Source organism: Leptodactylus fuscus, chromosome 3, assembly GCF_031893055.1.
Source record: "Leptodactylus fuscus isolate aLepFus1 chromosome 3, aLepFus1.hap2, whole genome shotgun sequence".
NCBI lineage: Eukaryota > Metazoa > Chordata > Amphibia > Anura > Leptodactylidae > Leptodactylus > Leptodactylus fuscus.
In genome coordinates, this window is record NC_134267.1 from 136,425,875 (window position 1) to 136,444,436 (window position 18,562).

The 18,562-nt window shown below is 41.9% G+C and overlaps 1 protein-coding gene across 4 annotated transcripts in view; it reads right to left on the reverse strand.

Moving 5' to 3' along the window:
• The window catches only part of MLIP (muscular LMNA interacting protein), a 189,333-nt gene that overhangs the window by 15,674 nt on the left and 155,097 nt on the right, over window positions 1-18,562 (reverse strand). For 3 of the 4 annotated variants that reach the window (XR_012715333.1, XM_075268378.1, XM_075268375.1), the window contains exons 7-10: window positions 15,696-15,761; window positions 15,526-15,609; window positions 6,196-6,252; window positions 2,409-2,453 (exon numbers count right to left, since the gene is read on the reverse strand). Coding sequence is in view for 3 of the 4 variants with exons in the window: in XM_075268378.1 (XP_075124479.1) it covers window positions 2,409-2,453; window positions 6,196-6,252; window positions 15,526-15,609; window positions 15,696-15,761 (252 nt within the window). In the remaining variant the exon portion in view is untranslated. The remainder of the gene's footprint in view (window positions 1-2,408; window positions 2,454-6,195; window positions 6,253-15,525; window positions 15,610-15,695; window positions 15,762-18,562) is intronic. The other variant, XM_075268376.1, reaches the window with a different exon arrangement.

An 18,562-nucleotide genomic window follows, 5' to 3' on the forward strand; every position in this document is an offset into this window, starting at 1 on the left:
ATTAATATTTAACAAAATGTAAACAAAAATAAAGAAAGTATATTACAAGTATATTAAAGTTTAGAATCTTAAAGAAGTTGGCCTCTTATAGAGCAACACTGAGAAACCAATATTATTATCATTTCACACGTACTTTTTTGTATGTAGATTGCCTCAGTGACTTTTGAATGAATACAAAAACAGGTAAGTATTTTCAGCTCACCCCATTCATTGTCTGTAATCCAATCTCGGTGTGCACGGATACCAGCGGACCCAACCGGCTACACGATTTCAAAGAACAAAGAATTCCAGCACTATCCGAAGTCTTAAAATGTTCAAATCTTTATTCTCAATCCATTAAAAATTATTCTGGAAACCACATAGGGTACAAACAAAGGACCGGATTTGTTAAACTTTAATCTGCTTCTGACTGAAAATGTTGAGAAACAGCAAAGATCCTTTTCCTTGGCCAACAAACTACAACTCACCCTGCAGAGAAACCAACAAACCCTCAAACAGCTCCATTGAAGAAAAAATAATAATTTTACAGGACTGGGAATCAGGCAATAATATTTAAAGTCTTTAGTGCAAGAATTGTAAAACATTAAACATTAATAAAAAAAACAATAGATTTTATGTACACCATAATAGTGACATTACAAGGTATTACAAATCCTGTAGAAATCAAGCCATGTGGATATGTCAACATAAAAATAATAACAAGATATTGATTTTAGAATATCAAGATAAAAAAAAATTGCACACAGTTATATCACAGCACAGGAATAATGCACACAGGGATATTATCTCTGTACTTTGTACATTATGTACGGCTACGTGTCCCGAAACGCGTAGCCGTTGATGTTTGTACCCTATGTGGTTTCCAGAATAATTTTTAATGGATTGAGAATAAAGATTTGGACATTTTAAGACTTCGGATAGTGCTGGAATTCTTTGTTCTTTGGACTTTTGAATGAGCCTGCTTTTATTCATATGCTAATTAGCCTCCAGCTAGCGCAGGAAGTTCCCAGCAGCCTCCTCTCTGCTATTCTCTCCTATCTGTGTGTGCAAACGGGAAGCAGGAAGTCATCAGCAGCAGCCTGTGCTGTATACATACATAGGAAAGAATAGAGAGTGGAGTGCACGATGAGACTTCCAGGGTGCACAAAAGGCTAATTAGCATATGAATAAAAGTGGGCTCATTCAAAAACCACTGAGGCTATTTTTACATACAAAAGGTAGGCGTGGAATAGCCTTTCTAAAGGCTATGCAAGTATGTGATTAGTTAAAAATGACTTTTCCCAATGATAGAGCCCCTTTAAAACACAGAATAAAACAGCTTTTCTTTTGGTACTTTATAAAATCCTGGGTGGAAATACCAGTGTAGCAGACATAACATTATCACTGTGCTGTGACGTCACTGTGTATATTATCTCTGTACTTTGTACATTATGCACTATGTGTATTATCCATATGCTGTGATATCATTGTATGTACTATCCTAGTACTGAAATATCACTGAGTGCATTATCCCTGCACTATGAAATCCCTGTGTGCATTATTCCTGTGCTGTGATATAACTGTGTGCAATTTTTTTTTATCTTGATATTCTAAAATCAATATCTTGTTATTATTTTTATGTTGACATATCCACATGGCTTGATTTCTACAGGATTTGTAATACCTTGTAATGTCACTATTATGGTGTACATAAAATCTATTGTTTTTTTTTATTAATGTTTAATGTTTTTACAATTCTTGCACTAAAGACTTTAAAAATATTATTGCCTGATTCCCAGTCCTGTAAAATTATTATTTTTTTCTTCAATGGAGCTGTTTGAGGGTTTGTTGGTTTCTCTGCAGGGTGAGTTGTAGTTTGTTGGCCAAGGAAAAGGATCTTTGCTGTTTCTCAACATTTTCAGTCAGAAGCAGATTAAAGTTTAACAAATCCGGTCCTTTGTTTCTGCCACAGATAAGAGCCACAATGTGTTTGGCTTTGGCAGCTATACAACTGCTGCAGAGAAGCTAAGGATAAGCCTTGATCTGTATAAAATGTTATCTTTGCTGCTGCTAGAAGCAAATGAGTAGCAAATGCAGCATATAAGCAAGAAACAAACAACAGTCCAGGATTTCCACGTGAAAAAGTAAAGGTTTTGTGTTCCATGGGTAATATTTGGTCAATGCAACTAGGACATTTCTGAAGTTTAGTTGAGAAGCCTCCTAGCCACGTGAAACTTACTGTGGCACATGGAATCAAAGTTCATTGACATTTAGTTGCCATTATGTTGTGACTTGTAACAATATTTCTTCTTTTGTCATATGGTGCAGTTCTGGATTGTTAGGTATATAGATACATACATGGATATCTGTGTGATGACTGCACAACAATAGTTGTAAATCAGTGTCTATTCTACGTTTAATCTACTCACATATTTGGTTTCACGCCCAGCCGACTTCAGAGGAGGCCTTGGCATCTATAAAGTAAAGAGGTGATAAATGCTATATTTTCTTACTTTCATGACCATTGATATTCCACAGAAAATCAAACTGATGTCTATGAAACATCAGAAAATGTTTGCCTTAATGATATATCGATAAACACCAAAAGGAAATGTACTTTGACATCCGAAAGCTGCCGCAGGTAGGGTCCTTTTGTAAAGTCAGTGATGGTATAATGGCTTTATTGTAAATCTGTGCTATAAGTTACACATTTATAATGGAAAAGTATCAGATACTTAGATACCAGGTAAATGCAAGTAGTATGTAGGTGAACAAAGGTACATCAATCACAAAAAGGTTCAGATAAATAGAGAGAGATACTAGTATTTATAGATATATTTTATCTGCAGAGTTTACAATACAAAATGGAAAATTTTGTTATACAGGGTGAAAAGCAAGTGCATGTCACAAGGACTCAAATGAAGTCATTCATTGTCCCTCCATCCCTAGTCTCATACTAGTCAAAGGCATGTACACAACATCTGTTTTTTGATAACTCCAAACATATGCCCTTCAGCAGAAGATTGTCTCACGAAAAATAAATAGGATCGCTCTACTATTCTATAATGACCAACTTTTTGACCTTGCTATTTAACCACTTCAGTACCGGGCCAATTTGTGGTCCATTTTAGGTTTATTTTGTATGTGAGGTTTTGAGATCAGTAAAATTTTTCTCGTATGTCTCGGTCAACTAATTTTTGTGTCTTTTTTCGGGGACACATACGGCTTTATTTTTATGTTATTTTTATTTTCAAATGTGTTTTAATTTTTTTGTATCCATGAAAATATAAACATAATAGGAGGGAAATTGTTTCTGGTTTTCAATTTATTATTTATAATAATAATACCACAAAGTGTCACTGAAAAACTTTATAATATAGTTTTTCCTCTCCATTACGGTAATTTTTATTTTGTATGGTGTCGTCGGGGGTGGGGCCATAACCTTTAATAACGGCATTTTATTAGCGTATTATTTATTTATTTTTTATTATTATTTTATTTACATTTTTTGAAAGTTTTTTATTATATTTTTATTTTTTTAATTTTTTTCTAGATTGTGTCCCCATAAGGTGATAAGAGACCTTTGGGGACATCTGATCACTTATTTTTTTGTACTTGAGGCTGATTTCTCCTATAACTGGGGCTGCTACATTTAACCCCAGTTGCAGGAGAAATCCAGCCTCCTGCACACTGTATATACAACTTACTGAGCTGATCTGGGGTCCTGTAGGACGCAGCAGCTTTTGCAAGACTCTGCTCCCGGCGGATCACGTGTCCGCCGGGTCAGAGGGCAGCTGAATTATGGCAGCGTCCATAGCTGTGTATACAGCGCTCATTGAGCACTGTATACACAGCGATCGAGATAGCAGGGGAGGTAATAAATCTTCCCTGCCATCTCTCTGGGAGCTCCGGCTGAAGTTACAGCTGGCTCCCATTGAAAGCAGCTGCACGATCTCCGTGCAGCTGCTGTGTTCTGACTGGACATACAGGTACGTCCTGTCAGAACAAGACAACCACTTCCCGGACATATATAGTCTATGGGCGGTCCGGAAGTGGTTAAGCTACGTGTACCACTAAAAAACTAGTGTGAACATGCCCTTGCAAATTATTGTTGATTTTAGTAAAAGTTATTATGCTGATCAATTTAGTCTCTTAACTGGTTAAGTATATACCACATACACTTGAGTATAAGACGACACTAATATAAGCCGAGGCCCCTAATTTTACCACAAAAAAACTGGGAATAATTTATTGACTCGAGTATAAACCTAGGGGGGGGGGGGGAATCCACCATTGCAGATAAAAAGTCTGGTCATGTGCATTGCAGCTTAGTAACTCCATGGGGATCATAGTAATAGCAGTTAACCCCATCATGTCCCTCAAATTAATCCCCTGTGTGCCTCACATAAGAGTTACTGATATGTGGGACATATGGAGGTAATAATTAAAGTCCTTTATTAGTACCCCCATGTGTTTCACATATTGGTAACCCTTATATGGGACACACAGGGGTTAATATGAGGGACATGATGGGGTTAACTGCTATTAATGTGAGGCACATGGAGTTACTGACACTAAATTAATAATCCAAAATGCCTGACATTACTAGGAATAGTAATCCCAGCAGGTACCTGTGTGTTTTACTTTCACTTTACTGTAGCTTCCTCTCCTTGATATGACAGACATCTTCTATAAGACACAATGAATCCTGCACAAAATGGACACTGACTTATCTGCAGATGTTATACTCTAGTAGCTATAGGACCTTTGATGACATCACAGTCACGTAACCTACATGACAAACCAATCACAGAGCAGTAGCAATAAAGGACCCCACCCCTTCATTTAATTTATGCAGGTCCTTGCAGGTCTCTGTGCTCTGTGGACCCTGCCTCGAGTATAAGCTGAGGGGGGCTTTTTCAGCAAAAAAACTGTGCTAAAAAAAGTCGGCTTATACTCGAGTATATATGGTACATAATAAGTTGTACGTATTAGATGCCGTATAGTAAATTTTTCTTTAAATAGGTCAAATCTAGCAAATTGTCAACAATATAAGCTTAGATGTGTGTGTCAATATGGTCATTATTATGGATTATTCTAAAATGGAGGCAGTAAGTATAAGTGATTCATCACATACTGTTATATACTGCAAAATGTGAACTACATTGGCATTGAAAACTAAAATTCATGCTGTATATTAACTAGGTATTCTCAACCAGAAGCTTTATTCCTGTGCCACAGTGTAGGCTCTTTGCACATGGATTTACTGAACTCATGATACCTTACAGAGCAGGTTCATGACACAAGGATCTGTCTGTGGATCCCTGATCCTCTCAGGCACTGCTTCAGTCATTTGTGGCAATAAGATGATAAGGATTAGATATAAGCAGCTAAAGTGGTTCTCCCATCTCAGCCTTTCAGCCAGGCTGTGTGCAGTGTCTTCTTCTCATTTCCTGTATTTCTCTCCCTCCCCCTCCTGCTGAATGGACACACAACACTTCTGCAGATCATATACTATGCAGATTATTGTACAGAACAGACTCTGTGTTATCTATATGTTTACACAGAGAGATAACAGACTTGGCTTTATCAGCAAACTGCAATTATCTGAACAGATTGCCCTGTCGGCACTGAGTAAATTACATCACTTGTCCTATCACACTGGTCCATGGTTATAGCAAAACAGTGTAAACAATGGGAGGAATAAGTTTACATAGCAGCAGGGGTGAACCTGCCTTTTTCGCAGCCCGAGGCGGATGACAGAAAGGCGGAGCGAAGGGGCATGGTGGAGCGGCGTTAGCAGGCAGAGAGCAGGCACGGAGAGGACCTGCTCTACCTCAGCGTGAGGGGAGGCTGCTGGAGCAGCGCTGCGTCCACAGGGCCTCCCCAATCCACCGCTCGGTGACGGTGACGCTAAGCCAGTCCAGGACAGCTTGTTCTGGACTGGCTTAGGTAAGCAAAATTGCCGCCCTCCCCGGGGCCCTGGCATAGCGCCGCCTGAAGCGGTCGCTTCAGGTCGCCTCATGGGAGGTGCGGCGCTGCATAGCAGGAAAACAAAGCAGCATTTCTCAAGCAATATATTAAGGAAAAGTCTTCAATTTACATAAGCTACCAGTAAAGATAAAATTCTTAAGATGGAACAACCGCTTTAAATACTAAAGTATTGGATAGTCTACATAAAGGAATTTATCTCACTAGCAAGAAAAAAATACTTACATGTAAAGATTTTTTCTCTGATTTCAAGTTTGCAGATCTTGATGCAGAGTTGGACTGCTTGTAAAACAAACAAAAGCTTAGTTTTATGATTGTTTCACTACATATATAATAATATTATATATATATATATACAGTCCTATGAAAAAGTTTGGGCACCCCTATTAATCTTAATCATTTTTTGTTCTAAATATTTTGGTGTTTGCAACAGCCATTTCTGTTAGGAGTATTTTGTGTCGTGGGTATTGGTGCACACCTTCTGACTTGCTCGCACGCACTGTTGGTAGGCAGCTTGATTTCCTGGTTCATTAGTCTGTCCTCCCATTTGCACCTGGGAGGAGTGGTCTCTACTCTGTATTTAAACCCATGCCTCCCATGGTTCTGTGCTGAGTGTCGCTTTTACAGAGCTAGGCCTTAGCAGGAGGAGTAGGTGGTTATCTTGGATAGAGGAAGTTCCGTGGTTGGTTTTTGGGAGGTTTTGGGTGAACAAGTTGGTTTGTGTGTTTTCCCTTCTGTGTTCACCAATCCTCCCTCCGTGTATAATTGACTGTGTGAGTGAATTGCCTTATCCTTTGATTTCTACTCAGTTTCCCTGTGTTTGTTTCCTAGTGTACGGTTCCTTCCCATATGGGTTTGGGGAATTCCTTTCCTACATGTTTCCTGTGTGCTGCTTGTGTTGTTAGTCAGCGCACACCCTTGTCAGTCCCTGTCAGTAGCAGCTTCACTTGTTCGTTAGGGGTGACCCCCTTTAGTCTCCAGTCCTTAGAGATCTTATAGGGCATTCCTTCTCCCACTTCCCTCTAGGCCTACGGTGTCAGTGAGAGAGGAGCTGTCGGGGTCAGGTTTAGCCTGAGAACAGCCGACCTACACCCGTGAGGCAGGGACCGGGTTAGCTAGTGGGAGTAGTGCAGGGCGAGATTCCCTACTGCAATCCCTTAGCCCCGTTGCAGCTACCTGGACTGACATAACAGTACACTCAGCCCGGTAAAAAAAAAAAAAAAAAAAAAAAAAAAAGGGAAAGGTTCGTTTGCATTATGACGGACCTGAAACAGTTGTACCAGGCGGTGCAGCAGATCTCCACTGAGATGGAGGGGATCAAGCTACGAATGGATGCCATCCAAGCTTCTGGCGTATCTCAAGTACAGCAGTTGGCTCAACACACAGCCTCTCAGGTGGAGGGCATACAGAGGCAGGTGAGTAGCGCCCCTGTGGGTCGGCCTCTGGAGCCAAAAGTCAGCTTACCTGAACCCTTCCGAGGTAAGAGGTCAGATTTTTTCCGATTTCAAAAGGACTGTCTTTTGTATTTCCGGCTACGGCCGTTTTCCTCCGGTTCTGAGGTACAGAGAGTTGGGATTATTATTACTTTATTGAGAGATGATCCCCTCATCTGGGCACATTCGTTACCAGCCGACTCAGCTTGCTTACTAACTGTAGAGGCGTTTTTCTCCACAATGGGGTTACTGTATGACGACCCAGACAGGGTACGCACGGCTGAGTATAACCTACGACGTGTGGTGCAAGGGGATCACGCTATAGAGAAATATTGCACAGAGTTTCGTAGGTGGGCAGCAGAAGTACACTGGAATGACCCCGCTCTACTTAGTCAGTTTGAGACAGGGCTCTCGGACCAGGTTAAAGATCATCTAGTTTCTCACCCTGTTCCTGGAGATCTAGATGAGGCCATGCAGCTGGCAATTAGAGTTGGACGGCGCCTCCGGGAGCGTGGAGACAAGAGTCCTGGGGGGGTTAGCCCTCCTCAATTCTCTGTTTTTGGAGAGGACCCGGGGGACCAACCCATGCAGATTGGGGCCACTGTGCGAAGTGCTAGACCCAAGAGTGAAGGGTCCCGCACAGTACGCTGTTTTGTGTGTGGAGGTATGGGACATTTAGCAAGGGTGTGCCCCTCCAGAGAATGGTTCGCCAAGGAGGGTAATAACCCCAGGTCTATTGAGAGTAAGGGGAGAAAACCTACTATGGAGGGAGGTGTGCATATTTCCTGTACTCAGACTGCCGGGTTGACCCTTGATGGATGGGTAAATGGGCAGAAGTGCCGGATTTTGGTTGATTGTGGTTCGGCAGTCAACCTTATTGACTCAGAGTTTTGCGAGCAACTAAGGGTGAGTCCTTTGGTCTTGAAGTCTCAGATACCGGTGTGGGCTATTGATAAGACCCCTCTACAGCAATCTGTCATCTCCAAACAGGTGGAGGGTCTGGAGTTTATTGTAGGTGGCCACAGGGAAGAGATTGACTTGTTCTTGTTGTCTAAATTACCAGCACAAGTAGTGTTGGAGTGGCCCTGGCTGAAGCAGCATAACCCTATTATCAACTGGGAGACCGAGACAGTAGTTTCTTGGGGGCATGGGTGTAATGGTCGATGTCTGCCCATATCCGTGATGTCTTTGTCTATAGACAATTTGCCTCAAGAAATATGTGAGTTCAGGGAGGTCTTTGAGGAAAGGGCAGCCAAGACATTACCACCACATCGCACCTATGATTGCTCGATTAAATTTATACCTAATGCAGTGTTACCCAAGACAAGGTTGTACAATCTCACTATTCCGGAGAGGGAGGCGCTCAAAGAGTATATTGAGGGGAGTCTAGAGGTGGGGCATATTCGCCCATCTAAGTCCCCAGTAGCAGTGGGGTTTTTCTTTGTAAAGAAGAAAGATGGAGGGTTGCGCCCTTGTTTGGATTTTAGGGAGATTAATAAAATCACGGTGCGGAATCCCTATCCCATCCCGTTGATCTCGGATCTTTTCAGCCAGATTACGGGAGCTCGCTGGTTTAGTAAAATAGATTTACGTGGGGCGTATAACTTGCTGAGAATCAAGAAGGGGGATGAGTGGAAAACAGCGTTTAACACACCCCTAGGACACTTTGAGAATCTGGTGATGCCTTTCGGTCTAACCAATGCGCCCGCGTTTTTTCAGAATTTTATTAATGATGTACTAAGTGCCGTCATAGGGAGGGGGGTTGTGGTCTATCTGGACGATATACTCATTTACACCCCGGATTTGGAGACTCATTGGGAGAGAGTGAGAGAGGTTTTAAATCTCCTGAGGGTTAACCAATTAAGTGCTAAGCTGGAGAAATGTGTGTTCGCGGTCAATAAATTATGTTTCCTTGGCTATATCCTATCGGACAAGGGGTTCGAGATGGATCCTGAGAAGGTCAGGGCAGTCTTGGAGTGGCCGCGACCTGAGAACCTAAAGGCGGTCCAACGGTTCTTGGGATTCTCCAACTATTATCGCCAGTTTATTAAGGGATTTTCTGAGGTTGTGAAACCCATCTCGGACTTGACTAAGAAGGGGGCTGACTGTGCTAAGTGGTCGCCAGAGGCGCTAGCCGCGTTTGAAGAATTGAAGAAGCGATTCTCCTCCGCTCCCATTTTGAGACAGCCGGATGAGAGGTTGGCCTTCCGAGTGGAGGTGGATGCCTCCTCGGTGGGGGTGGGTGCAGTACTTTCTCAGGAGTTCGAGGAGGGTACGCATCCCTGTGCCTTCTTTTCTAAGAAATTCTCTGCCTCTGAACGGAATTATGACATCGGAGATAGAGAACTACTGGCAATAAAACTAGCGTTCGAACATTGGCGTCATTTCCTGGAGGGGGCCAGAAGGCCAGTCCAGGTATTTACCGATCACAAGAATTTGGTTTATCTTGGGTCGGCGAAGAGATTAAATGCACGGCAGGCCAGATGGGCTCTATTTTTTGCGCGGTTCCATTTTACCGTGACTTATGTGCCGGGTTCAAAGAATGTTAAGGCTGATGCTTTATCCCGGTATATGTCGACTGAGGAGGAACGAGAGGCGCCGGCCACTATTCTTGGGGATGGAGTGGTGGTAGCAGTATTGGGCACGAAATTGGAGAAAGCCTTGATCGAAGCGCAACACGCTGCACCTTCCAAGATACCTAGAAACAAGCTGTTTGTCCCAACTACTCTCCGACAAAGTCTACTGAGGGAGTGTCACGAGTCGGTTCTTGCTGGTCACCCGGGGGTTTCAGAGACCATGAGATTGGTGTCTAGGAATTTTTGGTGGCCAGGGTGGAGTAAGGATGTCTTGCAGTTTGTTCAAAATTGTTCGGTCTGTGCAAGAGCCAAGGCGTCGCATACCCGTCCCCACGGTCTTCTACATCCGTTAGAACCTCCTAAGGCACCTTGGACTCATCTGTCTATGGATTTCATCACGGGCCTTCCAGTGTCTAAGGGTTTCACGGTCATTTGGGTAGTCGTTGACCGCTTCACGAAGATGTGCCATTTGATCCCGTTTTCCAGGCTGCCATGTGCCAAGACACTATCAGGGTCATTTATTAAAGAAATTGTAAGGTTGCATGGTCTTCCTGAGGAGATCGTTTCGGACAGGGGTCCGCAATTTGTGGCTAAATTCTGGCGGGCTTTTTACAGCAGGTTGGGAGTTACACTGTCGTTTTCCTCCGGGTTTCACCCGGAGTCTAACGGGCAAACAGAGAGGAAGAATCAGGATGTGGAACAGTTTTTGAGGTGTTTTGTTCGAGAGAATCAGAATAATTGGGCTGACTTTCTTCCCCTGGCAGAATTTTCCTTAAACAACCATGATTCCAACGCCACAGGTACCACACCTTTTTTTTGCTCCGGTGGTAGACATCCTGTTTTCGGAGTATTTTCTTCCATTTCGTCCCCAGTTCCGGAGGAGGAGCTATTTTCTAAAAAGCTGCAAGGGGTATGGTCCCGTATCCGAGAGAATCTGGTGCGGGCGTCGCACCAGGCTAAGGTCCAGGCGGATAGGAAGAGAGGGGAGTTGCAGTTCTTCCCTGGTGAGATGGTTTGGTTGTCCACCAAGAATATCAGGTTGAAGGTTCCTAGCAAGAAGCTGAGTCCCAGGTTTGTGGGTCCTTTTAAGATCATCAAGATGGTAAATGAAGTGGCGGCGCAGCTGCAACTACCTAAAAGGTGGAAGATAAACCGGGTGTTTCATGTCTCCTTGTTAAAGAAGGCCAAGAAGGGAACGTCTCCAGTTAAAGTTCCACCAGTTTCTGAGTCCGGGGAGTATGAGATATCCCGAGTTCTGGATAGCAAATATGTTCGGGGGAAGCTACGGTATCTGGTGGCATGGAAGGGATACGGTCCTGAAGATAATTCTTGGGTTCTGGAGTCGGATATGTCAGCCCCCAGACTCGTGGAGAAATTCCACAAGGAGTTCCCGAAGAAGGATGCTCCTAGAGAATCCGGAGTCTTCTCCTTGAGGGGAGGATCCTGTTAGGAGTATTTTGTGTCGTGGGTATTGGTGCACACCTTCTGACTTGCTCGCACGCACTGTTGGTAGGCAGCTTGATTTCCTGGTTCATTAGTCTGTCCTCCCATTTGCACCTGGGAGGAGTGGTCTCTACTCTGTATTTAAACCCATGCCTCCCATGGTTCTGTGCTGAGTGTCGCTTTTACAGAGCTAGGCCTTAGCAGGAGGAGTAGGTGGTTATCTTGGATAGAGGAAGTTCCGTGGTTGGTTTTTGGGAGGTTTTGGGTGAACAAGTTGGTTTGTGTGTTTTCCCTTCTGTGTTCACCAATCCTCCCTCCGTGTATAATTGACTGTGTGAGTGAATTGCCTTATCCTTTGATTTCTACTCAGTTTCCCTGTGTTTGTTTCCTAGTGTACGGTTCCTTCCCATATGGGTTTGGGGAATTCCTTTCCTACATGTTTCCTGTGTGCTGCTTGTGTTGTTAGTCAGCGCACACCCTTGTCAGTCCCTGTCAGTAGCAGCTTCACTTGTTCGTTAGGGGTGACCCCCTTTAGTCTCCAGTCCCTAGAGATCTTATAGGGCATTCCTTCTCCCACTTCCCTCTAGGCCTACGGTGTCAGTGAGAGAGGAGCTGTCGGGGTCAGGTTTAGCCTGAGAACAGCCGACCTACACCCGTGAGGCAGGGACCGGGTTAGCTAGTGGGAGTAGTGCAGGGCGAGATTCCCTACTGCAATCCCTTAGCCCCGTTGCAGCTACCTGGACTGACATAACAATTTCAGTTTGATATATCTAATAACTGATGGACACAGTAATATTTCAGGATGGAAATGAGGTTTATTGTACTAACAGAAAATGTGCAATATGCATTAAACCAAAATTTGACCGGTGCGAAAGTATGGGCACCCTTATCATTTTATTGATTTGAATTCCCCTAACTACTTTTTACTGACTTACTGAAGCACAAAATTGGTTTTGTAACCTCAGTGAGCTTTGACCTTCATAACCAGATGTATCCAATCATAAGAAAAGGTATTTAAGGTGGCCAATTGCAAGTTGTTCTCCTATTTGAATCTCCTCTGAAGAGTGGCATCATGGGCTACTCAAAACAACTCTCAAATGATCTGAAAACAAAGATTGTTCAACATAGTTGTTCAGGGGAAGCATACAAAAAGTTGTCTCAGAGATTTAACCTGTCAGTTTCCACTGTGAGGAACATAGTAAGGAAATGGAAGACCACAGGGACAGTTCTTGTTAAGCCCAGAAGTGGCAGGCCAAGAAAAATATCAGAAAGGCAGAGAAGAAGAATGGTGAGAACAGTCAAGGACAATCCACAGACCACCTCCAAAGAGCTGCAGCATCATCTTGCTGCAGATGGTGTCACTGTGCATCGGTCAACTATACAGCGCACTTTGCACAAATAGAAGCTGTATGGGAGAGTGATGAGAAAGAAGCCGTTTCTGCACGTACGCCACAAATAGAGTTGCCTGAGGTATGAAAAAGCACATTTGGACAAGGCAGCTTCATTTTGGAAACAAAAATTGAGTTCTTTGGTTATAAAAAAAGGCGTTATGCATGGCGTCCAAAAAGAAACAGCATTCCAAGAAAAACACATGCTACCCACTGTAAAATTTGGTGGAGGTTCCATCATGCTTTGGGGCTGTGTGGCCAATGCCGGCATCGGGAATCTTGTTAAAGTTGAGGGTCGCATGGATTCCACTCAGTATCAGCAGATTCTTGAGAATAATGTTCAAGAATCAGTGACGAAGTTGAAGTTACGCCGGGGATGGATATTTCAGCAAGACAATGATCCAAAACACCGCTCCAAATCCTCAGGCATTCATGCAGAGGAACAATTACAATGTTCTGGAATGGCCATCCCAGTCCCCAGACCTGAATATCATTGAACATCTGTGGGATGATCTGAAGCGGGCTGTCCATGCTCGGCGACCATCTAACTTAACTGAACTTGAATTGTTTGTCCAAAATACCTTTATCCAGGATCCAGGAACTGATTAAAATCTACAGGAAGCGACTAGAGGCTGTTATCTTTGCAAAAGGAAGATCTACTAAATATTAATGTCACTTTTCTGTTGAGGTGCCCATACTTTTGCACCGGTCAAATTTTGGTTTAATGCATATTGCACATTTTCTGTTAGTACAATAAACCTCATTTCAATCCTAAAATATTACTCTGTCCATCAGTTATTAGATATATCAAACTGAAATGGCTGTTGCAAACACCAAAATATTTAGAACAAAAAATGATTAAGATTAATAGGGGTGCCCAAACTTTTTCATAGGACTGTATATATATATATACACATTCCCATACTAGTCAAAGGCATGTGCACTATATATATATATATATATATATATATATATATATATATATATATATATGCATTGGAGGGGTAAAAAAAAAAGGCATAAATAAAAGTGTAGTTTTGCTTTCTGACCTTACTTGAGCAAGAATTTTGCAACATTTTGAATTTTACATCACTCGCTGTACTTTTAAAATTATTACTTTTAAAAACAGTATAAATAGAGTAAAATGACATGTGACTGGGGTTGAGAAATCGGGATCGGAAGAGATCGGATCCTGATCGGCGATCGATTAAATTTCATGATTGCGATCAGGTTCCGATCCCGCCTAAAAAATATCAGGAACGGAATTCCGATCCTGATTGCTCAACCCTAATTACCTGCACAGAGCCACTGCTGCTACCTGAAGCTCCGGGCCGTTGTTTCCTGTCCTCTCCTCTCTCATTCACACGCCGGAAGAGCGCCGTGTGCACCCCCGTCTCCTTAGGCTGGTGTTACTGATGCCGGGAGTAGGCGGGGCTTGTTGTGGCTTAGGAGAGTGTAGGTGGGTACAGGGTGGGGAGACGTGAGTGGTTTACTAGGGAGGCGGGGGCACGTATGGTGCTCTGCCAGCGTCTGAATGAGAGAGGAGAGAAACAAACAGAGAACAACGGCCCGGAGCTCTGGGGAGCGGCGTACACACCGGGAGGGGAGGTGGCAGCGGTTGTGTGCAGGTAATCGGGGGACTAAGGTAATCGGGGGACTAAGTAGCCAGCGGATTTTTTAATCATTACACAGTGTGGAGTCCAAAAATTGGAGCCTTCAATTTTTGGACTCCACACTGTGTAGTCAGTAGGATTGTTTTTAGATTTTCGATCATTAAAAAAATACCATTGACTTGCATTAGGTTTGGAATTGGGATCGGGATCGGATGGAAAATGATCGGAAATCGGATTTTAAAAACGATCCTGAAATCTCAAGATCGGCTCAACCCTACATGTGGCCTGCAGAGTAACTTTCATCTGACCTCCCTGGTAAAACAAGACTAAAATCATAAAGTTAGCTCTATTAACTGTACATAAATGATCAAAGTTGGACAAGTAAAAGAAAGTTATCTATACAACCCTGAAATGACATAGATTGCTTTCTTTTCACAATGGCATACTAAGGTAACAAAAATTGGCCACAGGTAAAAACTCACAAACTTTAGGCCATGGCGCTAGAAGTATTACATTAAAACTATCTCTAAATGCTCATCAGACAGAACACATCATTTTATAGGACATTGCATTGACCAGCACTTGTTTTTTCTGGACGATAGTAAATTAAATGCTGTAATAAAATATGAAGCATAAAAAATAAGTGCTCTAATCGATGAAGCATATTCACAATAGTTGGAATTGTGCCCGCAAATGTGTGAAACCTGAGGGTGAGGAACAATGATGGAGTCAGTTCCACGTGTGATCTCACACTCACCCATGGTGGCCAATATCAGCACCTTGTTGCAGTATAGAGTCACAGTTTTACCCACAACAGAGTGCTGCTGCTGTCCACCACTGGTGGCAAGGACTCTTGATACAACTGCATAATGAGTTCTCAATCTAAATATAACAATTATTGTTAACTATTGTAAAATTAGTCAGATTGTTAATAGTATTAGGCTAGGCTTACATTTGTACATTTGTACAAATACAAATAAATGTATATAGGACGTTTCTTCACATCTGTGACCAGCTTAAGACTTTTGGGAGTGGAAGAAGAAACTAAATGAAACATTACATGAACTTGTTCTGTTTCTAGTTGTATTTCTATTGTTCTTACCAGAGGAAATGGGTCATGTAGAACCTCATCAATGGCAGCACAGATTTCTTCAGTTTGTTGTCTAAGCAAGGCAGGGGAACACATCTAAGAAAAAAGTACAGTGTAGAATTTGACATACCATGTAAGGCAGCATTTGGTAAAATGTACAATAGAAGTGATTTTTACTATACCTCAGAATGTGTATCTGTTTCTTCAGCTCCGCTTTTTCCTGTATTTATTTCAGGGACGTCAATTGCCTTAATAAAAATGATATTTCTATTAATATATTTATGATAGTGCAGTAAAGGTATGTAGTAAATGTAATGTATGAGCTTTACATAAAAAGAGTAGATAATGTAAGTAATCTAAATCTATAATATAAATAAGAGAACATGAGAGAGCATAAATCCTTTCAACAAGCTCATTACTAGATATACAATTATATACATACAATGTGTGTTACACTTATTTGTTGTGTTATTTATTGTTTGCTATGGGACCATATTGCTCCCATGTAGCTCATTATATATAGTTTGTGAGACTGTGTACTGTAATTTGACATACAGCATTCTCATCATGGAGTATTAAATGTAATACAGATCTATATAGGGTATGTATGCATACAGGAATACTATGTGTATAAACCATAATACTAAGGCTGGCCACACACAGCAGATATCATTTGAACATACAGTCAAGCGTGTAAGTTTTCCTATTAAGTGGTAGGGGAGTAAGGCTAGCTTCATATCTGTGTCAGAGTTTCTGTTCAGAGTCTCTGGCACAGGTCCTGCAAGTCCAATTTTTTTTGACCGAAAATTTCAGTTAAACTGGGCAGACATCTGTCAGACACCCGAAGGACCTCATTATAGTCAGTTGGGTCCTTTGGGCTCTGTTTGTGTTTGTCATAGAGTGGATTCATTTTTGCATTCTTTGGTCTTCTAATGGACCAGAAGAATGGAAGCACAGACACAAGTGTGAACCCAGAGTACGTCGCTGCCAGACACCTCTGGTTGTGACTTATGGTGTCTCTCCATGAGCAAAAGGATTTTCAATGGAAGACTCTAACACATGGTAGACAGCAGATTCTGCCAAAATTGGCGAGTTTGTCCATTATACATCTAATGTGTACAGTCAGCTTAGGGGAACACAAACTTTTTATAGTAAGGCTTTATTACACATAGCAGTCAGAATATGTATGAGAAATTTTCAAGAGATTTCTCTGTTTATACTACTTTATGGGAAAAAAGTAGCTACTATTGTTCAGCATAACTCAGAAATTCTATTAAACAGAGATTAAAAAATATTGGTTCTACTTCACTAGAGGGACTTTCAATAAATTGTAAAATGTAACCTAGCCTTAGACTATCATAACAATAGCTTTTATGTGCCTGAATTCCATATTTCAATTTATTTTAAAGTATATATATGAAAACAAGTCTGTTTTTATATGTCCTAATTTGCAATGTATCATAAAGAATGCATTATGTTATCTCTGCAGATCATCTTATTTACAAGTATGGCTCAGTTCCTTCCTTTGTATAAGTCTTTTATGCAAGCCAACCTTCTTGACTGAATTTAAGAGCTACATTTAAGCACAGAATTCATCAGGAAGCTTTTGTAATAAGCATCTGAGTAATGAGAATATTGAGGCTGAAGTGCTGACTTTGGCCAAGTCTAGAAGAAGTATTATGTCCTTTTGTCCTCTACCTAGAAATGTTTATCATTATATTTAAGTATCGGTATACAAAACCAATCTACATATTGAAATTGCTTTATGTAGCTACCAAATGAAGCTCATGAATGTGAAGTTTTACTTTTTTATTTAATGTAGATTGTGAGCCCCACATAGAGCTCACAATGTACATTTTTCCCTATCAGTATGTCTTTGGAATATGGGATGGAAATCCATGCAAACACGGGGAGAACATACAAGCTCCTTGCAGAAGTTGCAGGGGCCACTATGAGGCATAATAGTTTGTGTAGGGGCCACTATGGGGCATAATACTGTGTGTAGGAGCCACTAGGGGACATAATACTGTGTGTATGAGTCAATATGGGGCATAATATTGTGTGCAGGGGCCACTATGGGGCATAATAGTTTGTGTAGGGGCCACTATGGGGCATAATACTGTGGGCAGGGGCCACTATGGGGCATAATAGTTTGTGTAGGGGCCACTATGGGACATAATGCTGTGTGCAGGGGCCACCATTTGGAATAATAGAGAGTGCAGGAATGCGGGGGGGGGGGGGGGGTCGGTCGGGGCCTTTGGCGGGCGTCGGTTTGGGGGAAAGGGGGGCCATGTCAAAAGTTCCACCGTTCCCAGTTACGCCACTGCTGGGTATTATACATAATAGTCAATAACGGTGGTTAATGTGATATTTCGTCAATTTATTATTTTAACCAGTTATTTTACATACAACCCAAACCCTCTTGGCTGATAAATTACAGTATTTAGGAAGTACAGGAATTGTCATCAGTGCTTGTGAAATAAAAAGCCAATGTTTTATTCAATAAAAAACTGTTTTATTCCCACCATTTGTAGACAAACAACCTCCTAATTGTTACAACATGGCAAACTGTCATGGCATGTGGAATTACACAGTAACCCCGGCTTCTTGCAGCTCCATTTTCCTGACAGGCATTTTCCCCTGCAGTTACATCTTTTGAAACCTTGACTAACTGTGATTGAAGATTTCCTGACACACTCACAAAGTGTCACAATTATATCTGGAACTTCCTCTTGTGAAATGAAATTCTCCCTACAAATGGCAAACTGGTTCCTAGAATACTTTGGAGCCAATTGTCCTTTTTTTGTGCCAATCTCATACATCTTGTCTTCAGCATCCACCGGCAGAATGACCCTAAGAATGTTCCTGGAGTCACTTCTACCCATGTCCACATCAGGAACCCATATTTTTACAGAATCTCCAATTTTGCCTCTTGGAAGATTCAATTCAGAGATTAGCATCTTTTTTTGCCTGTCACTGCAATGCATTTACGGCATATTCCCTCTTCTTTTTCATAATGTTGATTTTAAGTGTGACATTTATCACACTA